Genomic DNA, 22,690 nt, shown 5'->3' with positions numbered 1-22,690 from the left:
AGCGGAGCACTGGACTACGAGGCTTGTTTTGCCCACTTAATGATTATGACTCGGGAGTAAAGGCGTTAATGCATGGCGGATGCGGTTTCTTTCCATAGCCTTCACACAATACCCTCTTTCCATGAATTGCACGTTCGAATCAACTGAAGCCTACATGCCTCACTTAATCCACTACGTCATAACATTTCAATTTGAGAATATCTGTGCTTACCTTACAAGCAGGGGATGATAGTCAAGATGGACGATGAAAGAAACGTGATGTCTGGATTAGACCATATCGGGTCACTAGGATGCAGTTTTATATGATGGTGCGATCCTGAGAATTCTACCCACAATACCAGAAAGAAAGGAAAGGAAAGGAAAGGAGAAACGATCGATAAGTGTACATTGTATTTACAGCCCCGGAACTCCCGACAGCAAACAAGCGACATTGGGTATCAAAAAATTATATAAAAACCGCAGTTCCAAAACCTGAACAAACAAGAGAACGTGAACTAGTTCGCAGAACGAGTTCGGTTGTAACGGCCACCTCCAGGGATGGCGGATGGGGGGACGTTCTCGCGACCCCCCATCATGCTGGCGACTTTTTTCGAAGGCATCTTGCTTGGATGCTTTGTCTCGGCACTGTCTGCGTCGATGGATGAGCGACGGCGCTTGAGCGACCGTCGCTCACCCTCATCCCTGGAAGCGGTTCCAGGAGTTTCATCCAGCTCAAAAGGCTGAGAAAGAGCCTCATCGCCGGCAGCCTCCTCACTGGTGGATGGGTTTGCAACGTTCAAGTCGACTTCCCTAAGGCCAGCGTTGGAAGGGGGCTTTGCGGCTGAGGATGGGCTAATATCTACCTCTTCCGCAGCATCACTAAACACAAATTGCTTTGATGGAGATGACGCGGGCGAGGAGGGCCCGGTAGCCGAGACAGGCTGAGCCTCTTCTTCGCTGAAAGGCAGGGCGGTGAATTGCTTCGAAGTTCGATGTCTCTTCCGGAGGCTCTCGTGCGACTCAGTGCGTGGTAAGGTAGTGGGATACACGTACTTCCTCTTCTTTGGAGAATTTCCAGTCGGGCTGTACTTCTGCATGGGATGGCTGTGCACGTGGCTTGAAAGCTCTTGGAGTGGCTGGCGGATTTGCTCTTGCAATTTCCCACCTTCCTTGCCGAGTCTACCGAATGTAGTGTCAACCTCCACCTGCAATCCGTCCATTCGCCCCCCAAATGCCTCCAGCTGAGTCTGGATGGCTGAACGGGAATCTTGTACGTTCAAAGAGATGGTATCCAGGCTACCCAGCTGGGCATCATGGAACGAACTATTGTAAGAACGAGCCTTGGTGACAAAGTCATCCAATGCCTCCATTTGGCTACCCATGTCGTTCATCTGAGCATCAACAATGCGCACCGTCTCTTGATGAACGGATTCAGTCGTTTTGGTGATGGAAGCATTGCGCTTATCGTAATCCTATGGACCGTGAGCAAAACGAAAGCTTCGAGCAGAAACAGATGACAATAGCTTACCTCCCAGTCGTTCTGCAACTTGGTTTTAATCCCATCTTTAGATGCAACCACATCCTTCGCAAACTGTTCTTCTTTGAAAATCCATTCGTCGACTTGTCGGTCGTACTTTGCTGTGGCTTGCTCCAAAGAATCTCCAGATGAAGAGATGTCCGTGCGGAGACAGTCAACCTTGTTCTTGAGGCGAATAGTTTGGCGCTGGTTAGAGTCCTCGAGCAGAGCACGAACTTGAGACAGGAGGTTTTCACGCTCAGCCTGGGCAGTGTTTTGTTCTTCTTCTATTAATTGGGCAAGGCTAGAAGAAGCCTTACGGCTGGACTCCACCGACTCCCGATTAGCCTGTTGCAGCTCAGTGCGCAGTCGGTTGATTTCGGATTTTTGCTCGTCCATGTGTTTGGCCATGCTTTCAAACATAGATCTGAAGTCCTTGCCCAGGTTACTGTAAGATGAATGCAGCTGAGAGCGGCATTCGTTTAATTCACTGATGACCTCCTCGGAGATACGACCTGCGGCCACAGAGAGCCCTTGGAGTCCCTCGCCGACCTTGGTCTTCACATCCTCACGAAGCACTTTGATCTCCTCAAGAATCTCGTTCATCTCCGTGTGCGCGGTCGATGCCTGAGCTCTCGCGTCGGCTTCAACATTCTCGAATGACGAACTATACATCTCAATCTGAGACGTGACTTGTTGAGCGGTCTCGAGCTCGTTGCGAATGAAATCATTCATTTTCTGCCACGATTCATTCACCGTTGCGGCATTGGCCTTTTTGAAAGCTTCCAAGTGTTCATCAACCGTCTTATAGGTACTGTCCACCTTCTCGGTGGAGCTTTCCCACGACTGGAGATTGGTGTTCTCGAGGTTATCCTTTACCTCGATCTTGGCATGCAGATCACGGACATCTTTGACCGTCCCATTCAAGGTAGAAAGCAGACTAGCTCCCATATCACGCAATTTAGCTTCTGTGTCTTGATGCGCTTTGCGCACAATAGTCTCCTCGTCGAGCCTCTCAGAAGTATTCTTTAAATTTCGTTCCGTCTCGTCCAAAGCCATGCGCGTTGTATCCAATTTGCCTTGTGTTTGTTCATTGTCCTGCTTCAGAGAATTGAAGTTTCCGGTAAGAGTGAAAAGCTCCTGAACCTTATGACGAAGGTTCGCCTCCATGGATTCAATCTTTGCGCGTTGCTCTTCGTTGACGATCCTGCGCGATTCACTCTCCGTGGTCAACTGCTCATAAGCATCGGGTGCCATGTAGACACCATTACGGTGACGCGTTGCAATCAGATCACTCTTGAGTTTTTCGATTTCCATACCAATATCTCGCAGCATCTTGTTCTTTAAGATAAGAGAGTTGATCTGGGGCTTATTTCGGATATTCTTGGCACGGAAAGCATAATCCAGGGTTGAGATGGTTTCCTCCAGATTGCTTTTGGCGGGGGAAACGGTGGCGATAATACAAGTCTTTGTCCGACCACCGAGGGAGTCTTGCAAGAGCCTGGTGAGCTTGGACTCTCGATATGGAATGTGGGAGCTCTTGTCAACAAGCGCATTGATGACCCGGCCGAGTGTAAGCAGACTTTTGTTGATTAGGCCTGCCTCAGCAGCACGCTTATTCTCGGCTCCGCTTCGACCAATGTTTTCGCTGCCGGCTAAGTCCACCAGGTTGAGTTTGCCGGAGCTGATGTACTCCTCTCCCGAATCGGTCGTCCGTTTCGTGAGAACGGTAATGGTGAAGATGGTGTGGCTGCGGGAACTGAGGTCGTTGCACTTTGTTGCCGCTACCTGACGCTTGTGACTACCTGTCTGTAATAGCCGGATGCCGTTAGAGGCGGAGTCGATATATGTTTCCTCCATTCCTTGGACCACGGTCGCCGGATGACCCTTCCTTTCATTCTCAAAGATCTTCAACTTTGTACTGTCGTCATATGCAAGTAAATCACGTAGCTCCTCGTTATACAGCTCAATGAATGAGCACTTGACTGTGCTTTCGGTGTCTTCGAGTTTGTTGAACAGCGAATACAAGGTACGTGGAATAATACCGGCGTCATCAGATAGAATTCCCAATGTGTCGGTCATGTCCCCTGACATTGTGTATGTTTTTCCTGTTCCAGTCTGTCCGTATGCGAAAATGGTGCAATTGTATCCAGCGAGCATCTGATGTATATTAGCAAAGGACTATCGTTGCAATATTGGGGAAGTGGGGTTGTACTGACCTCATTGACAACGGGAAGAACTGATTCGTTGAATACAGTAGTCTGGTCTGCCGCAGGCGAGAAGACTCTGTCGAACGCGTAAGTCTTGTTGGAGAGCGCATTGGGCCCCAGTGAGAGATCCAACTGTTTCCAATGACTCCTTCTGTCGATAGTACTACACCACTATTTTCCTTGATCTCCCGGTCATTGCGACCACGGCAGCGCACGACCACGTGGATGCTTGTGTCTTCGTTGATCTCGCGCTCATAGTTAGGCTCTTTCCGCTTGGGTTGAGACTGTGGTAGATCAGGGCTAGGCCGTGTGGAGGAGGCAGGAACGGCCGAAGCCACAGATGGCCGCGAAGATACTGCTGTCGAACCACGTCGCTCTGGCACCGCAGATGTTGTTCGCCGAGTTGGTTGGCGCAAACCCGATCGCTTCGCCGCGGCGGACGAAGCAGGCCGAGCTGGGCCGGCCATCGTATTGTTCGTAAAAGGCGGCAGCTTACTAGTTCAAATAAACTGCGATTTGTGTGATAAAGGGAGATCAACCAGTCGCATGAAGCTCTTCGCGTTGGGGAAGAATTTCGGGAGCGGGAGCTTTTAGTCGAGAAGAATCCAACCCCATCGGGAAAAGAGTAAACAAGACCCACGTGACCTTTACCCCCGCCGCACATGACCCGCGTCATCGTGCGTGACCTCGGCGGCCTCTTGGTCACATTCGACAGTCTTTCTTCTCACCTTCTCTCTCCCTTTTTCTTCTTCTATCTTGGATGGTAACGGTCGCTTCTCCATTATCATGGCTGCCAGACCTGCGGCGCCGGTCCATATTGTCCCCGGCAAAGGGTTGGGTTTAATCAGCAAGTCTCTCTCTTCCGCATCTCCCGTCCCCGCAGATCTACATAGACCATGAAGCTAATAGCTACTCAGCTCTGGGTGCTTCCCTGCACAATGTCCTAACTCGGGTCAAGTCACACCCTCAAGTATATCCCTCGATCGATCTATCATATTCCCCACCGACCCTCTGCGTAAACCAGTCGTGTTGCAGCTGCCTTCGAACGGCCTGCGACTGAGATTCGATGGGCCCGACCAGCGACTCCGTCTGATCGAAGTCTTGGATTTTTCGCGAACGAACTTGGTATACAAGAATCAAGATGTTCTGAAGGGCGCAAAATCCGCGGATCAACCCGCAGGTTCTTCGCAGGGCCCTAGTTTCCGACATGTCTACAACCGGCTCTTTGGCCCTTCCTACCCCGGCGAATATGTACCGCCAGCAGACCAGTCACCTTACGGGACTTACGTGCTATCTTACCCAGGAGTGGCTTTCTCCTTTCCTCTCCAGCACTCAGCTTGGTCTGATCAGTGCGACTTCGTAGCCCTACTCTCCTCTTCCGCTGCATTACCCGCGACATCCATGGCCATTTTCCAAGGGCCCTCCTGGCCCGAGATTCGAGCAAAGCTCTTCACGCAGCCACCTCAATACCCACGGTTCTCTGCTGTGTCCAGCAAAACTCGAGATTCCTTCGCAGACGAGGTGGAGGAGTTCCACATCCTCGGTGCGGGCAAGTTAGAAGTAGTCCGGCGAACAAGCCTGCCGCTGCTGATCAGCCTGGGAGAAACTACACCTCAGGATCTGATTGCAGAATTTGGCCCACCAGATGCCATTTATCGTAAACACGACCGTCGGATCTCCATTCACCGTGCTGCAGGAGTTGGTAACGACGCTCTGCATTTGAGTCCACCAGCCCGGGGAATGGATATTCCGGACACTGACCATTCATCCACCAACAGCATAACGGACGATTCGGATGACGACTTTTCCCCTCACAGTATTGGTGACCCCACTTCTCTACCAGCAGAATGCTTCTTCAACTATTTTCACCACGGCTTTGATGCCTTTATCTCATACCCTACGACCCCCGGGCCAGCTTTCCCTGGTTCCGGGCTACCGGACCCGTCTACCCCGCTCCCTTCCACTCAACTTACTGTCACCAAGATCATCCTCCATGGAAATGTACCAGGCTCCTATCCTTTCAACCGCCATCGGCGGAGTCGGTGGATGGTCCACCTGGATCAGTCAGACTATGGATTCACGTCAGAGTCACCATATGACGAGATATCTGCGCAACTGCGTGAAACATGGAAAGATAAGTATAACGGTACTCCAGAGGAACGCGCTATGCAACGGCCCATGGTATTGAACCGGGGCTGGGGCGACAGTCCTGAAAATAGTGTCGAGTTCCTCGGTGGCTGGGAAGAGACTACAGCCCGCGGGCCTCGAACGGGCCCAGACGGCCATGATGGTGGCCTGGGGAATACTGAGCTCTTTGGCTATCCAGGTCTCTTATTCGAGGTCCTAAAGAATGGTGCGGTGAGCTGCTTAACTGTTTACTAAGTTTGGGGACGTTTGGCGTTCATAATATAGGATTTTCTTTTCTTTCTATGCATATGTCATACGAATTACGAATGGAACTGGTATTTCCTAAATGAGCACCGTTCATGTCCCTCAATGAGTAGATCAAAAGAGAAGAGTTATCGATGTAAGGGCCCCAAAACTGCTATTTGCACCCGCTAATCGGTCTTGTACATGTATCTCGATCTGTACCAGCAAAACTTACGATTAAGGATAGTAGTTTATATTTCAAGCTTGATGAACAGTTTGAGGAATACATCGTCTATTAAGCCTTTCCAAATCCAATATAGATTGACCCCAGTCCTATGCTTGATGTACATGTAGAGACCCAGCTTAGGATTTGGTATGCAACCTCGACCCTCCAGATTCTTTTCATGATTTACGATATCCAATAGTCTTGAGTTAGGTTATTCCACATTAAGCTTCCATTAACTAGATACAAAACATCGGTCGTCTTCGTCATCGTACATAATGGGACATAAAGCTCACTTTTGGCCTTGTGACATCATATCCGACCGCATCAATTTAAGGTCCCCTACACATTGATTCTCAAGGTACCGTCATATGAACAAGCGAGGTTCACACCCTCTCTGGCATTTTTGCGACAAGACCACTTGCTGGCAGGAGCATTCCCATTCGCATTGGAGTCGAGCACCGCCTGGCCCTTTTCAGGAATAGTGCCATTGACGCGCTGTAGGGCTAGGGTGAAGTGATCAAAGTTGACAGGACCCTCGGGGAACTTGATGTAGTACGCGCCGTTCTGGCATCGCGCGTTCAGAGGAGGCTGCTCTCCGTATTGCCTGGGTCCTTTAGCCTTTGTTTTGAGTTTCTCCACCGAGATCAAGCTACTTACCAGATGACGTTGCATTCGGTTGGTGTGTCGCGGGGATACTGGGCATCTTTTAAGAAGAAGTCGATATAGGCGCTGTCCCCAACGGAAGCGGTGTTGGCGTAGAGATTGGTAATTTCGAGGGTATTGGCTCTCTTGAAGTTTGCTGGAGCCGCCAAGGCTACGCTGATCGCAAGCATAATAGGAGAGAGGGAAAGCTTCATTATGATTATTTTGGGTAATAAAAATGGGATTTTTGTCAAGAGGGTATTGGAAATCTAACAGACCCCTAACGCAGGATTTACATCTCGTTTATATGCTGAACGATTTGGAAATTGCGATATTCAAGACCAAACAAGCTCCACATTAAAATGAGACATGGCGTCTCATATAAGCCCCACACTTCCTGGAGGCGGTATTCAATTCAACATGGTAGCCACTAAACAGGCGAGGCCCGCCCGAAATAGAATCCGACGCGCTTGAATTACAAGATGGGCGCCACAGATGCCGATCACCCCAGCCTCTTTCGCAGAGCTCATGAGGGCCAGAGCATTTTTGCAAATAGCAGATTTGTTTCATCCACGACTCATCTGCAAGGATGACTGGTTCTGCAAGATTCGTGTTTGAAGCATGCATGTCTGAGATGGGCTACGGGTTGTGGACCTGCAAAGCTTGGGCTCAACGCGCTAGGCCCAGATTAACACGCGTTAGTGTGTCTTGGTCAGTTGACGTAGCTGACTCTGGTTGAATGTACGTGCAGTGGCAAGGATTCCAACTTTGTAATCATATCCAAAGTTTCAATGCATCTCAAGTCGAATCAGGCAGTTTCGGCGTTGATAGAAGTCAAGAAGAGGCTTCGAAGGGAATTTATCGTGGGACAAAACAGAGTAATGTGCGACTACTCGCTTCTATGTAAATCGCCGACCGTACCGCCCCAATACTGCAGCTAACAGCCACGGCCGACCCGGCCTCTTTGGCCGTGCCAGATACCCAAATGCAAAGAATTGGTTGGATGACATACGAAGCAGTGGCAACCATCAAGGATCCGAATTTCCCAATAGGCATATTATAAAAAAGAGAGGACCTAAGCAAGCTTCTCGGAAAGCCCTTGACTAAATTGAACTGGTGAGAGGGTATGCAAATAGGTCAAAAATCACTAACAGTAACCGACGTGCGTCCATTTTCATTCTCATACGTATAAAATAAAGCAGTCCCGCGAGACGTGGAAAATCACGTGCTGGAACTGGAACAACTTCTGGAGCTGTCTAGTGCCCAGCTATTTCACGATGCTCGGCATCATCCACTGAATTCCACTGCAAATGACCCCTGCGGTTTGAAATCCAGCTTACCTTCCAAAAACATTTTCCATGGGTCAAGATAGATACGAAGACCAGGACTCTCTTTGAGGTTGAATACGCGAAAGACTAGGTAGACGTCGGAAACAATCCCTTCTTTCCTATCGAGGCTCCAAGAACGACACTTTCATGATGAGCCATATTCTCTTTCGGATAAGTGACAGGTTGCTTACCAAATTCTGTTGATTGTAACTCATGTAAAAAGGCTCATGACAGGCTCCAGTGGTAGATTTCACCTCAATGTGAAAGGTCGTAGTGCTGTCCGCCCAACGATCAGTGTTGAGACCTTGGCCCAGAAGAAAAGCTGCGAGTTCCTTTGCTGTATCTCGTAAAGTAAAATCAGAGTAGAACGATTCTAGCCCTGTGAAAGCTGGGAGGCCATGTCTTTTCCTCATATTGCTAGTCCAGCAATTGGCTCCAAAGCTAGTGGGAAGGTTGGAGCAAAGGAGATTATAGATCTGTTGAGGATTAGCTTACAGCATGATCAGGCTCGTTGCGCCGAGACTCACCATTAGCTCTCCTGAATATCCGGTCTCTTGGTCGTCTTCCCAGGCTGCTTCACTTCTTGGCGGGACGTGTGCTCTGTCAAACATATAACTACGAGAGTATCGCGGAGACTTTGAGGGAGTCTTTTTAATGTTTGCGTCTCTTCCCGGTAAAGCCGACAGTAATCCTTCCATATCCCAAACTCGTCCAATGGACTGGGGCCCACCTTCGAGCTCTGAGGAAACACTTTTGGTTTGATTATCAGCTGTTCCTTTTCCAGAAACGGTGATAGGGCGTGAAATTTCGAAAAGACGATCCAAAAAGCGTACGGGTCGAGTCACCGAGACCCTTGACCGGCTGATCCCGCTATTGTCTTCTCGACTCGCAACATCATGTGCTTCCAGGATCTCCTCGGTGGTTTCGTAAGATATTTCATTGTTTGCTTCAATCGTCTGTGAAAGCTCGACTGAGTCGTCATGGCTTGTGTTTGGTTGATTGCCTAAGCCCGGGCCATTATCTTGGTGCAGCTCCGAGTGGAACCCGTATTGCTCTAGGATTGCATCAAGACGACGGTGGCTTTGAGTGACCAGGATATCCATCAGTAGTCGGTTGCGTTCTTTATCAATTTCCAAGATCCCTGACAGAAAATTGGCTAGGGCTGAATATGGGACATCGCCGGATTGAAGATCTGAGGTTTTGATATATAATGCAAAACCTGTCTCAGATTCCGAGGTAACGAGGTCCCCTTCACCGGACTCGCCCTGTATTTCTCCTAGTTCTCGTTTTAGTATAACCTTGGTCACGCCGAAAACTTTGAGATTTTTGAGCTTTTGCATTGAAGTATTATCCGTCGCACCTGCAAGGAGACTGGTCATCCGACAACATATTAGATGGCGCGATGAATGAGTATTGTAATGGTACAAGACACTTACCGCTCTATGAAAGGTAGTTTTTGAAGAAGCTTATCTGTGAGTTTCTTCTCAAAAGCATAGTCACCCTCTCGCTCAGTAGTCTCCTCCACCTGATATGACAATTTTCGCTCAGCAAGTTCAAGCTGAACAAACAGATGGTGCAGTCGGTTGATTTCATTGAGTGAGAAATCCAAAAGAAGCACTTTGGCTTCGAACGCTCGACGGAGGGTGGGTCTGTCGGCAATAAACCAATGCTGGTTCAGGGTCGCAAACCTGGTTGTTTTCTGTTCGTGCAGAATTTGATATACCGGGAACGCAGCACATCTACCTAGCTTCTTTCGCAATTCGGTGCTTAGACCATGATCTTGACACGCATTGTCGCTTAGCCAAAAAAGAAGATCTTTCACGTGGGATATCTGTATATTGTCCGGTCGGAGTGCAAGCAGTTCATTGACAATATCCACCGTGGCAGCATCTCGTAGGCCAAGGGTGTCCTTGAATAGTCGAGTGCAATCAGGATAGCGATTGAAGATGGAAATAGCAGATCTCAAACAGGGGGGTGCTTTCCAGAAGCAATCTTCCATTTTCAGCCACCGCGGACTTGGTCGAGCAACGAAGATTAATGACCCTTCAGCAAACCGTCTCTTACAATCACTTACAGATTTCAGCCTTATTTTTTCTTTGGTCGCGTTATTAGGTTTTAAAACTTACTTGCGCTTTGCAATGTCCCTAGGCAACAGTTTGGTCATCTCCTTGTAGATGTCGTGTGCATCTGCCGCTGTGAGGGATCTGACCTGGATGCCTCTCAAATATTGAAGGTAGTATTCTAGGTTCAGGTCCGTCGTAACACCCAACAGGGAGAACTTTTGCCACAGAATGTTGTCAGGATCTGGAATGTCGAGAAACGGTAAGATGTCTCGGCATCCGTCAATATAGGTCATATGAGCTCTTGGAAGGAATGATCGACATATAGCAGTTAACTTGCCATTAGAGCATCGTGTCTGCAGATTGGTCCGTACTACAGAAACTGCACCCGCATATTCCTCCTGTCTGTTTGTATTCGGGTGGGAAATAATGGTCCCAATGATCTCTAAGCAGTAGCAGGCATTGCGCCGGCGCACATTCGAAGAGAGAGTGAAATTCGGGAGTCAATGTGGTATAAGAACCAACTTCTCTTAATCGTGGAAGCCATGCGACCCGCAAGGTATTTTGCAGCCATCCAATCCAGGCCTCCGTCCGATTGGAATTTTGTTGCAAATAGAGGGGATGAATCAATGGAATAAGGTTTTCATCAAGCATAGCAAAGTCACTTATCCGAACTTTATTCGGGAGTTCCATGTATAGCTCTTTGCCCTCCGCGTACTTGCCATTTGCCCCGGCCAACCAGAATATATCAGAGGGGAGTATTTGGAACCTGTCTCTTGCACGGAACATGTAACATGCGTGGGAAACGAGATCTTTTGTGGAGACACGCCACGACCGGGCGTTTTTGTGAGTTTCGAGAATTCTCTTGCAGACACCAATAATGTCGAGTGTCTTGACGCCCAATATCTGATACAATTGCCGCCGATCCTGACACTGTGCAGCGGCCTCGTCAACCAACAAGACATCAATGCCATCGGGTATAAAATCATCGCCGGCTTTTGTACTTGCGAAAAATATGTTGTCATGGGCAGGGGTGACCCAGGAGCCGTCCTGAAGAGGAATGATGCGGCAACGCCGTAGCTTCTGATAAAGGCCGGTCTGTCCTTCCTGCAGCGCACTCGCTAACTTGGAGTGCCATGGATGAGGTTTCCCTCTGAATTGCTCACTTTCATCTCGAATAAAATTTTTCAGATCACTCAGGAATGACTCGAAAGGGAGACTCTCCACGCCCAATATCGATAATTCACGGACCTTGTATTGACTCGATAGAAGCTGCTGTTGCCTTTCTTCGCTTCTCAACAAGTACTCTCCGTCATCATCCGTGAAAATGGGCCGTAGATAGAGCAATTCAGTGGGTCTTCGATATGAACCGCTTTTGCTCTCCAAGATAGGCTCAGTCTTAAGTCTAGCTACCAGGCGCCGGCGAAATTCCTCAAATAATGGGGCTCCTATGGAAGAAGACAGACATTTCAAGTAAGCAGGCCAGCTGTACTTCAAATTTGTCAATCTGAAACGTTGGACAGCCTGAATGAATCCCTGCTGCACCCCAACAAGCAAGCCACGATTCCAGTCCGGATTCTCATCGACGTCTTCACGATTCGCAGTCAGGAGAAAGTCGGCATGAATGAGAAACTGGCAGATGTAATTTAATTAGCCCTCTTTTATATCATCTTCTGGCTGGAAACTGACCGAGAAGCCATATTGTCGGATAGGAAGAAAGTTATAAGTATAACAATCTCGGGTCCAGGGGGATTTGCAGGCTGTCAGCGGAAAGGCAATGGCGACTTCGCTGTGATTGATACCAGGCCTTTTGGGCTCACTCGGCATATCTCTGTGTTCATATCGTTGCACAAGGTAAAGTTCTAATGTGGATCCGGAGGGAAGGGAATCACTGTGGATGCTGACTGCTTCGCCTGCTAGATCACGAGATTCATGTCGGACTGAATGTATCTTTTTGTGAGATAATTCTCCTTCCAGGTTTATTTGACGCAAACGGCGAAGGAAAATCAAGAGAGATGGCTGTAAGTGGCGGAGGTCGTTGGTCACGCTTTTAACATTGGGTTGAGAGGGTATCTCAAACAGAAACTGTGTCATCCCCACCTGCAGGTGCTCGGTTGGAAAATCTTCCCAGATGGGCGTAATCATTCCAAGAGGATGACTTTTTTTCACAAACTTGAAAGAGTAGGCCCTTGATGATATGTGTATAGAGTCTGCGAGTTTGAAACTCGATTTGAAGCCAATACCTTTCTCTCCTATGTGGCTCGAAGCGTCCCTAGATGCAGATTTTGTACTCTGCCCGACATGACATATAGCGTCAACGTCACTAGGGGAGAAGCCGACTTCATTGCCGCTAACTAGGAGAAAATCACTCCCAAGATAAAAACTTATTGTTGGGGTTTCCGTCGTGTAGTTGTTGTCATCGGCATTCTGGATAAGCTCAAGGATGAAGTGAGTAGGAGTAGAGTAGAGATTATCGGCTAAACTGGTAGGGTTGACAACGTCAGATGTGGAAACCTATCTTCACAAGGCGATTACCTACATCTCCATCGCGTTTTGCAGGGCTCGGGCAATAACCTCGGACTCGCAGTGCAACCTCTCGCGGCGTAGCCGCTCAATGTGTTTTCTGGCTTCCATTTCCGTAATGTCATGAGAGACTCATGAGATTGAAGGAAATGCCTACACATAGAAGTCGTCTCTACTTATTGGGTGAGGGCACTCACGTGAACATAGCCTATCTTTTGCGCTTGGATGCTATTCGTTGCGAAGAGCGTTTATCTTCCCAATATTTGCCCAACCATTCTTATATGAGCGTGACTGGAATGTGGGCAACGATGCCTTGCATAAGTAAAATCCTTGTTGATCCCTGATAGGCGTGGTGGGCCCGGAAGACTCCCCAGTATCCCCGACGCATGCGACCATTAACAGCGCGTAGAGACCGCCAAAGTCTGGACCATTGCACGCAAGGTTTTTTAGTGGTGATTGCTGTCGCGTCTACCAATTGCAAGCCGGCGATTAACCCTGCTAGACTCGACCCGGTTAATCGGACAAACAATGCGAGTTTCTGTATCTCAATGTACAGAGAATGCACGACCGCGTTTGTCTCTTTTTCCAGGGACAGAATAACAAAAGTGAGCTTCAAATGCAACCTGGGTCCTCTGAAACTGTTGCTCGCTTATATCTGTCCGTTAGCAATCTCATCGAGGGTATTATCTCAGACACAATAGAGACCAATCTACAGCAATGGCGAGATGTAGGAATTCGGAAGAAACCGAGATCAGACTAGGGATTCCCACGATTGAAGGAAAGTAGGTATTCTTGCTCAGAACAATTTGGGCCCAGTCTTTACAGTTCTGTCTTGCTTTCTTGGCAATCCAATTTGAGGTCTTTTTGCTTCGATAAAACGCAAGCTGGGCTCGTCGCTTAACGTGGAAATATTTGATATATTTTCTGTTTCATTCAGTCCGACCTCATCAAACGTGAAAATTGACTGGGCTGCGACTCAAGAGCCTGGCTGTAGCAGATAATCAAATGCTCTAGAGCTATCAAACTTTCAAAGAAGATTTTCAATTCAACATATCAAATTTACCAGCTGAGTGGTGACAAGCGGAAAGATCACACGAAATAGGCCTCAAATGCGACGCGAGTAGGATGACCGCAATATTTGGATACAGTCTTTGGAGAATCTGCCAGTGATAAATCACCTCGGCCCTACAATGTTAGTAGATAGGGCGTCCTCCTTGATGGAAGCACAAACATATTATGTTGGCTTCTCGGAAATTCTAGTGGTATTGTCCTACAGAAGCAGACTATATATGACAGCTCAAATAGAAATTGTTAGACGTTCCAAAAGGAAATCGACACCAAATAAATCGATGTCTGCGAGCTTGCTGTCTTGCATGGAAGCATAAAAAGTTTTTCGAATTCACAGCCGTCGGGGAGTCATGCCTTTGCCATGGTGGAAGGGGAAGAACTGCGCTTCGGGATCGCGCATGCTGTATGGAGAAGCTCATCCCTTATCTTACTCGATGAGGCTACCTCCGCTGTAGATGCATAGTCGGGGCACCATAGTTACATAAATGGGATGTTTTGGCCCCTAGGGCATATTTATGTACGAGCAAGACCGACCGGATTCGGGCCCCAAGTGATGATGAAAAAAAAACCCCGTCTAGCGCAAAGTTCTATAAGTAGGGATAAGGAGCTCTGAATTCACTAGAAATAATTGTTTCCTAAGAATACGACTGGTAGCATTGGAGCAGTCGGCGGGTTTTGACCACAGCCTCTCATCCCTAATTTATCCTGTTCTTGCCGTGATTCTCCTATTTCTATTTCCTAGTAAAAATACCAACCACCTTTATAAATATCAGTACTCGAATCCTCTGTTTCGAAACTTGGAACCCAGTTTTTCGATGACCATCTCATTCTCACGTGACCTCCACGAGACTTACACACCAATACTAAGAGGGCGGTGTGGAGATAGTATGTTACTGCTGGCACATCAATAACAATGGATGTTTTTAGAATACATATATTACCAGTAATAAACTCCAATATCACTGTAATGATACGTAATAATGGTCACGGCGGGTAAATCCAACTCCCGGACTCTCACGATCGGCGCAATTTTTCCAATCAGCGCCCAAACTTAAACTCGATGGCATGAAGGATGTCGAAACCTCGGTCGCTCCCCAAGTCGTGGACGTCGACCCTTAAACTCCCCAAGTCGACATTTCCCCCCACGAGTGTCGCCGGCCGACCAGAAGAAATACCTCAAGCGATGCACCGATGACCTTTACGCCTGGCAGCGCCAGGAACGACCCGCCAACCAGCCCTTCGTCCTGCACGATGGCCCTCCCTATGCGAACGGCGAGCTGCATGTCGGCCATGCGCTCAACAAGATCCTGAAGGACATCATCTGTCGGACACAATTGGGGCGAGGAAAGCGCGTTCGCTATGTCCCGGGCTGGGATTGTCACGGTCTACCTATTGAACTAAAGGCGCTTCAAGGGCTACAAGATACGGATGCGAAGGATGGATCTATGGGTGCAGCTGTCATTCGCAAATCAGCACGTCAGCTTGCGAGGCAGACTGTCAAGGCCCAGATGAAGGAGTTTCGCGGGTTCGGCGTCATGGCTGACTGGGACAATCACTGGAAAACAATGGATAAGACGTTTGAGATGCGGCAGCTGGGAATTTTTCGAGAGATGGTCGACCGGGGGCTTATCTACCGGAAATTCAAGCCAGTCTACTGGTCTCCGTCTACCGGGACAGCGTTGGCAGAGGCGGAGCTTGAATACAAAGACGATCATGTTTCAACGGCTGCATTGATCAAGTATCCGATTGTGGATATTCCGGGGCATGTTGCAAACCTTCCAGAATTGCAAGGAAAAGACCTTAACGCAGTTATTTGGACTACAACGCCATGGACACTACCTGCAAATGCCGCCATCGCTGTCAGTGATTCTTTGGAGTATAGTGTCGTTCACTCTCAGTCCCACGGATACCTTCTTGTTGCACAGTCGCGGGTTCAGTACCTTCAGAGCATGCTGAAGGAGGATTTACCTGTCATTGTACCATCTATTCTTGGCTCAGATCTTGCGGAAAAAGCCTCGTATCGACCTCTGTTCAAGGGCCCAGAAGCCGAGCCCCAGCCCATCATTGGGGCGGAATTTGTCACAGCAGACTCGGGATCTGGACTAGTTCACTGCGCGCCTGGCCATGGTATGGATGATTACGAGGCCTGTCTTGCTCGTGGAATCCCTGTCTTCGCTCCTGTCAACGACGAAGGCAAGTACACGGACAAGGCTATGCCAGAAGATCCTGCGCGCTTGACTGGCAAAGCTGTCCTCGGGGAGGGCAACGGTGCTATCTTGGAATACGTACAGTCCTCTGGCCACCTGCTTGCCCAGCATCGCTATGAACACAAGTATCCTTATGATTGGCGCTCGAAACAGCCGATTATTATTCGCGCCACCGAACAATGGTTTGCAGATGTTGCGGACATCCGCGGGAATGCGCTGCGTGCCCTCGAGGACGTTCGCTTTGTTCCGGAGACTGGTAAGCATCGCCTGCAAAATTTCGTGAAGAATCGTAGTGAGTGGTGTATTTCACGGCAGCGTGCTTGGGGAGTCCCTATCCCAGCGTTGTATCACCGCGTCACCGGCGAGGCGATTCTTACTAAAGAGAGTGTCTCTCATATAATGGAAACCATTGAGCAGCGTGGTATCGATGCTTGGTGGACAGACAGTGCTGATGATCCTGCTTGGGTCCCGGTCTCTCTTCGAGAAGATGCTACTGCGTACCGTCGCGGCACTGACACCATGGATGTTTGGTTCGACAGTGGAACCAGTTGGTCCGAGATCGACGTCCCTATCGAAGGACGTACCCACCCTGCAGAAGTATACCTGGAAGGTACCGACCAACACCGAGGCTGGTTCCAGTCTGGTCTCCTTACTTACATCGCTCACCAACTTGCCTCTGGCTCGTCTGAAAAACCACGGGCCCCGTTCAAGAACCTTATCACGCATGGCTTTACCCTCGATGAGGACGGTCGCAAGATGAGCAAATCGATTGGTAATACGATCCCCCCGCAAACCATCATGGACGGAACTCTCTTGCCTCCGTTGAAACCACGAAAGGGCAAAGGCAAGAAGCAGCCGGAAAGCCAGGAGCCAAGCTATGATGCCCTGGGCCCCGATGCTCTTCGGATGTGGGCGGCAAGTAGCGACTACACGCGCGATGTGGTCATTGGGAAACAAGTTCTCCAAACCGTTCACACAAGCCTCCACAAGTTCCGTGTGACGTTCAAGCTGCTTCTCGGGGCGCTGGCCGATTTCCGACCGGAATATGCGGTGCCATACGAGCAACTGCAGCAAGTCGATCGGATTGCCCTGCACCACCTCTCAGACATGGTCCTGCGGACACGGACTCACTGTGACAACTTTGAGTTTTACAAAGCTGTCAATGTGCTGAACCGCTGGGCTAATCTGGAGTTTTCTGCTTTTTACATGGAGGCCATCAAGGACCGACTCTACACTCTAGGCGAAAACAGCACTAGTCGCCGTGCTGCTCAGACCACTCTTTCCTACGTGTATAAGCATCTCCAGGAGACCCTGGGCCCCATCACCCCCTTTACTGGTCGAAGAGACATGGGAGCACACTCCCGAGGCCATCCGCTCACAGAGCGGACATCCTCTCCAGCGGACTTCGTCACTACCCGCCCCCGAGTGGCAGAACGCGACCTTGGAAACCAATTATGAACAGATCGTTGCGGTTCATACCGTGATTAAGGCCTTGCAGGAGAAAGCCCGAGGCAGAAAACAGCTGGGCTCGTCTCTGCAGTCGTTCGTCCACCTGGCTCTTCCGAGTGGCATGACCGATTCGGTCTTCCACCAGCACCTCTCCGAGCTGCCCGACCTGTTCGTGGTCTCCCAGGTCACCGTTGCCAAGGCTAGCCAGGCTGCTCCAGCAGAGGTGACCGAGGCTGAATGGCAGTACCAGGAGGTGTGTGGGCTGCCTGGCCACCCGGACGCGACCGTCTATGTTTATGCGCCTCAGGCATCCAAGTGTCCCCGCTGCTGGCGTTACGTCGTTCCAGAAGCGGAACCGGTTCCAGACTCTGAAGCTCCAGCGCCGATCTGCGATCGATGCGCTTCTGTGATCGACGAGTTGGAGTAGATCTCTTTACCGTGTTCGAAATACCGTTTGACGTGGAAACGAGCACGGAAGCCAATTGTCGAGCATTACTGCACCTTGTACCATATGCATCATGTACTACTATATTACTTTTTCCCTCCTCAGCCTATAGATCATACCATCCTCCCACAATGTGGGACTCGCATACATCATTGGTGGAAAGCCCAAGCTTCAGCCTGCTGTCCCGCGTTTTGAGCTATTTTAGTCATAAGTAGCAGCAAACAAGCTGAAGGTAATTACTGCCGATCCCCAAGGTTTCCAGGATGACGCATTCCCGGGGGAAATCTTGGCTTGCCACTCGCCCTCCCCAACTGGAACTTCTTGAATTTCTCTTCTTTCCACTCTCTTGTCTCTCTTCTTCATCTGCCAAAAAGTCAAGATGATGATCCCTGAGCCTGAAATGTTTCCCTCTCTCACCGCAGCTTCTCCCTCGGAGACTTCCGTGGTGCCTCTTCCTACGGTGATTCCGGGTCTCCCAATCACCCAGGAGCTAGGCGTCACCGGCAAGCGAACTCTCTGGTACGAACCTCTTTCCTAGACGCGAGGAGAGCTCATAGCTAAAAGGATTTCTACAGGGTCGTGACCGTGTTGATGGGCATCTCCTCGCTGGTCTTCTACAGTCTTGCCGCCCGTGCACCATTGGTAAGCTCTCCTGCAACCGCGCAGTTTAAGCACCGCACTAACCCCCGCATCCCGCAGACCAAGCGGGTATTCCACACTTTAAGTGCGCTGATCACCACCATCTCCTTCATCACCTACCTCGCCCTTGCCACCGGCCAGGGCACCGACTTCAAGTACGCCCACGTCCTGCAGAAGCACAAGCATGTCCCCAACACCCACGACGATGTCTTCCGTGAAGTTCTGTACCTCCGCTTCGTGAACTGGGCCCTCACTACCCCCCTGCTCCTCATCAACTTCGCCCTCCTCTCCGGCCTTCCGGGTGCCCATCTGTTGGCAGCTATCGCGGGCACATGGGTCTCGCTTGCCGCGGGTTACCTGGGCTCTTTCGCTGAGCACACCTCCGTGCGTTGGGTCTGGCTGACGATTACCTGTCTCGGGTTCTTGGTGAGCCTGCACCACGGTGGGTTCCACGCTCAGCGGGCGGCCCGGAACAAGGAGGCTCAGACCCAGCGGTTCTTCACGGCTCTCTCGGGCGCGGGATTTGTCGTTTCGGCACTGTATCCGATGTAAGTTAGCTCCTCCGTGCTCTGGTGACCTGGGATTCCTCGCTAACGCAACGCAGTGCCTTGGCTGCTGGTACCCTCGCCCTGAAGATCAGTGTCGATGTCGAGACCATCTTGTTTGCTGTCCAGGACATTTTCGTTCAGGGCATTTTGGGCTACTGGCTGCTGCTCACGCATGACAGCGCGACTGGAGTGTAAGTTCTTGCAACTCTACCCCCCCCCTCCCCACCAAATAGCAACGGCGTATTAACTTTGTTGTTTTTTTAGGACCCTCCATCTGGATGGTTTCTGGTCGCATGGCGCTGGCAACGAGGGCACGATCCGCCTCGCTGAGGAAGAGGGCGCTTAAGCACCCCAAGTATTTGTACGCCTGTCCGATTGTCGAGAGATTAGTCGGGCAAGGATATTCCGTTTCGGGTTCTAAAATTGTTCTATCGCTTATGCATCAGGCTGCTTCCTGCGATGCTGTACACGAGTAATAAATGTTTTCGTAGGTCTCGTTTCATTCGATGGGGAAGCATTATTTCAGACTGGAAAATTGAGTCACAGCCTTTAAAATATGATTCTCACTTTCTCCCCTCCCTCCTGCTCCATAAAAAAAACAATGCTCCATAACGCCTCCGTAACTCATTGGTCATAGCGCCACTGCCTATCTGTAGAATGAATCTTACCTTTGCCCTCATGAATTCACAGCCCTCAACCTGGTTCTGGTCAGGAGCTTTCTCAAGTGAGATTTTCAAGTGAGATTAGCCGCCGATTCCCTGGGGTAGGAACATCACAAATTACTTAGCCGCCGCTGGTTTTACATCGACCAGCTTCACGTCTCTTCCGATGTCCACTCGAATAACACCCGCCGCCACAGGCTTGTAGTCCATCTCCTTGGCTACCCGGATCGAAACATGGCTCATTGACTTCGGGAGCCAGAAGCCTGAATCGATACAGTTGGCTTTGAAATGGATGCTGCGAAGCATCTGCGGGTCAAACCAGTTGAGGAACGGGTCTGCGTCGACGATGAATCCATTCAGAGTTAGCTTCTTGATGGGCAGGCGAGGGTTAGTGAGTCCTCCTGCCACGACGGCGCGGATCTTAGCCTTTTCGATGGCGAGCTTATCGAGGTATTCCCCCTCTCCGTGGTCGGGGTGTATCTCGCCCGATCCTCCGTTGCCGCTGTTTTAGATGTTAGCTGGTCCTCCCACGCGGGGATGGACGACTTCGAACTTACTAGTAAACAGGCTTGCCCCCAACACGATTGTCCATCTTCCAGCTTCCATCAATTGGCTTCCATAGCTCCTTGCATGGACTGTCCAAGCGCGGCCCAATGGCCATCTCAAGCTCCAGCTCCTCAAGATGCACATTTGCCCACACAGCCTGCCAGATGTACGGCTGGAGAGAATTCGTTATGAAGCTGATGTGCAGGGAACGCAACTGCCGAAATCCAAGCAAAGGCTTCATTTCCTCAATCGCAAGGAAATCATCCTCGGCGGACGGTGTAAACGGGATGAACAGGTCCAAGTGCAGCCGTTTGACATTGCGTGGGATGCCTTCCCATGAACGATCATCCGCGAATTTCTTGAAATAAGGTTGTTCAAAGCCCTCGAGCTGTTCTTCTCCCGGGGTCCGAACGCCGCGAGGGCTTGGAGAAGGAGACGAAGAAGGCACAAGCTTGTTAGGTGACAATAATGGGATTTCGCTTTCCGGAAGGCTGAATTGTTTAGGCGTCTTCGGCGCTCCGAGTAAAGGGAATCGGGAGGACAGCGGGCTCCATGTGCTAGATGTCTTGGGCGAAGCTGGAGATTGAACGCGACGCTGAACCAGCTCAGACCTGCTTGTTGTCGCGGTGACGGTCGAAGTGCGACGAAGAGTTGTTCGCACGCGCAACTTGGGGAGATCTGGGATGCTCACGCCGCGGCGGTGTTTGGCTGGTGGGGTTGGTTCGTCTTCCTCAGGGACCGTTTCAGTGGAGATGACTGTGTCTTTCTCAATGGCTTGATTGAACGGGAATTGCGTATGCAAGCCTTGCTCTTGATCTGGAAACTCGGGTCAGCCTTTCTTTCTTCACATGTTCAGGTGGGGAAGGACAACGGAGAGAACAAAGAAAGGTGGCCTCGCATCGAGGTAGACTACCTCCACAGCTGGGCATGAGTCCGGCGAAATCCCACTGTTAACTCTTACTTTGCTGTAATTCCAGGGCAGGGCGCTGCTCGTGAGTTGCAGCGTCTTCCCAGAATTCCCGACCCATGAGGGTGTCCTCCCAGTGCGCAAGATGCTGTTGATCCATCTTGGTGGCGCGACGAAAGGAGAGAGGGAAGGGGAGTGACGAGGCAGGAAGAAGAATCGCGACACAAGATTCAGCTTCGAAGAAAATCAAAGAACAGGCTGCTGGACCTGCGGCCTGGCTTTTTGGGCGAGGCAGGAGCAACAGTAGTCATTGCGCAGCTCTGGCAGAAAACTGAAAGGCGCTCATCAAGAGCTCGTTTCGATGTACTATGGCTCCTCTGACCTATTGCGATAAGTTCTACAAAGATCTCACGTGGTATTCAATGCACGCTGACGTCTGTTGTTCTGCGGAACTCTAGCCTTCGTATACAACGGGCTTTCCTTGTCGTTATCATTAAGGTATGACAGGTTGGCAGGTAGCCGCAGCACCGGATGAGTTTTCCCCCATATTTCGAGCATTTTTATTAGCTCAAAGCTAGCTAATGTCTTTTTGACCTTCATTAACGAGCCTCGATGGCTACAGGAGAGTGCAGTTGGCTCTAGATGTGTACTTTGCATTGATACCGGGCCAATATTGACTGCCGACTCGTATAGGCAGTAACCACCTGTATCCAGTCGGGTAGAATCACTTAGGCACACAGGTATGCCAGCTTTAGCCATGGATAGCTGGCATCCTGAGCTAGAGACCAGTCAAGAGTCATCTATCAAAATCGCCCAGGTCGTGCGCGCAGGCCCAGGAAGCCATATACTATCAGCGGCATTTTGGACCATATTGCCACAAAATGTGGGGAAATGAAGTTTGAGCAAGGGTGGCCGAGTGGTCTAAGGCGCCGGATTTAAGTTTATCTAAACGGAACCCCGGTCTCGAGAGAGGCGCGAGTTCGAACCTCGTCCCTTGCATCTTTTTGCTTCTTGCGTTTTTTGCTCCCAATATTAAGAAAGCAAAAAAGACAGAAACTACTATAACCCAACTATTCTGTATTTTGTCAATGGAGAAGCTCCAATAGTGTAGGTCTGGTTCGAAACCGCCTGTCCATTTCTGAGCTCTGGACTTGAGCTACAGCGTCACTCTGAGAACTCTGAACCGTGAGGTCGGTTCTAATTCTGGCCCAACCTTAAATTATATATCAGTGCAGTTGTTGTCCAATCTAGCGGGTCCTCCTGATACCGGTGGCAACTGTGACAATTTTCTTATCGACCCGTCATGTGCGAAATCCTGTCCAATATCTACTTGACCATGAAGGCTGTTAATGCGGTCCGAGTCAA

General features: G+C 50.0%; 7 protein-coding genes across 7 annotated transcripts; 3 read left to right on the top strand and 4 right to left on the bottom strand.

The window, feature by feature from the left end:
• Window positions 1-494: 494 nt before the first annotated feature.
• Window positions 495-4,172, bottom strand: N7468_006215 (putative kinesin family protein (BimC); the record flags this gene model as incomplete). Its single annotated transcript, XM_058475511.1, has 4 exons — window positions 495-1,451; window positions 1,508-3,655; window positions 3,715-3,798; window positions 3,870-4,172. 4 exons carry the CDS (start codon window positions 4,170-4,172, stop codon window positions 495-497), a joined length of 3,492 nt encoding a protein of 1,163 aa, XP_058328401.1.
• Window positions 4,173-4,491: 319 nt separating this feature from the next.
• N7468_006214 (UPF0183 domain protein) lies at window positions 4,492-6,087 on the top strand (the record flags this gene model as incomplete). Its single annotated transcript, XM_058475510.1, has 2 exons — window positions 4,492-4,538; window positions 4,623-6,087. 2 exons carry the CDS (start codon window positions 4,492-4,494, stop codon window positions 6,085-6,087), a joined length of 1,512 nt encoding a protein of 503 aa, XP_058328400.1.
• A 553-nt stretch (window positions 6,088-6,640) lies between these two features.
• N7468_006213 (uncharacterized protein) lies at window positions 6,641-7,158 on the bottom strand (the record flags this gene model as incomplete). The annotated part of the gene is made up of 2 exons (XM_058475509.1): window positions 6,641-6,905; window positions 6,959-7,158. 2 exons carry the CDS (start codon window positions 7,156-7,158, stop codon window positions 6,641-6,643), a joined length of 465 nt encoding a protein of 154 aa, XP_058328399.1.
• Window positions 7,159-8,762: 1,604 nt separating this feature from the next.
• N7468_006212 (uncharacterized protein) lies at window positions 8,763-12,965 on the bottom strand (the record flags this gene model as incomplete). The annotated part of the gene is made up of 6 exons (XM_058475508.1): window positions 8,763-9,642; window positions 9,708-10,328; window positions 10,398-10,602; window positions 10,808-11,963; window positions 12,021-12,813; window positions 12,871-12,965. The coding sequence occupies 6 exons, from the start codon at window positions 12,963-12,965 to the stop codon at window positions 8,763-8,765; spliced, it is 3,750 nt and encodes a 1,249-aa protein (XP_058328398.1).
• Window positions 12,966-14,889: 1,924 nt separating this feature from the next.
• Window positions 14,890-18,005, top strand: N7468_006211 (isoleucine--tRNA ligase ISM1; the record flags this gene model as incomplete). The annotated part of the gene is made up of 3 exons (XM_058475507.1): window positions 14,890-14,915; window positions 15,052-17,536; window positions 17,592-18,005. The coding sequence occupies 3 exons, from the start codon at window positions 14,890-14,892 to the stop codon at window positions 18,003-18,005; spliced, it is 2,925 nt and encodes a 974-aa protein (XP_058328397.1).
• Window positions 18,006-18,402: 397 nt separating this feature from the next.
• N7468_006210 (opsin family protein) lies at window positions 18,403-19,556 on the top strand (the record flags this gene model as incomplete). The annotated part of the gene is made up of 4 exons (XM_058475506.1): window positions 18,403-18,542; window positions 18,599-19,210; window positions 19,267-19,401; window positions 19,475-19,556. The coding sequence occupies 4 exons, from the start codon at window positions 18,403-18,405 to the stop codon at window positions 19,554-19,556; spliced, it is 969 nt and encodes a 322-aa protein (XP_058328396.1).
• A 433-nt stretch (window positions 19,557-19,989) lies between these two features.
• N7468_006209 (uncharacterized protein) lies at window positions 19,990-21,485 on the bottom strand (the record flags this gene model as incomplete). The annotated part of the gene is made up of 3 exons (XM_058475505.1): window positions 19,990-20,374; window positions 20,430-21,234; window positions 21,380-21,485. 3 exons carry the CDS (start codon window positions 21,483-21,485, stop codon window positions 19,990-19,992), a joined length of 1,296 nt encoding a protein of 431 aa, XP_058328395.1.
• Window positions 21,486-22,690: the final 1,205 nt, after the last annotated feature.

This window comes from Penicillium chermesinum (genome assembly GCF_028974085.1).
Source record: "Penicillium chermesinum strain IBT 19713 chromosome Unknown utg000005l:1.0-4115287.0:1.0-4118363.0, whole genome shotgun sequence".
Classification (NCBI taxonomy): Eukaryota; Fungi; Ascomycota; class Eurotiomycetes; order Eurotiales; family Aspergillaceae; genus Penicillium; species Penicillium chermesinum.
This window is presented reverse-complemented; position numbering and strand designations above follow the sequence as displayed.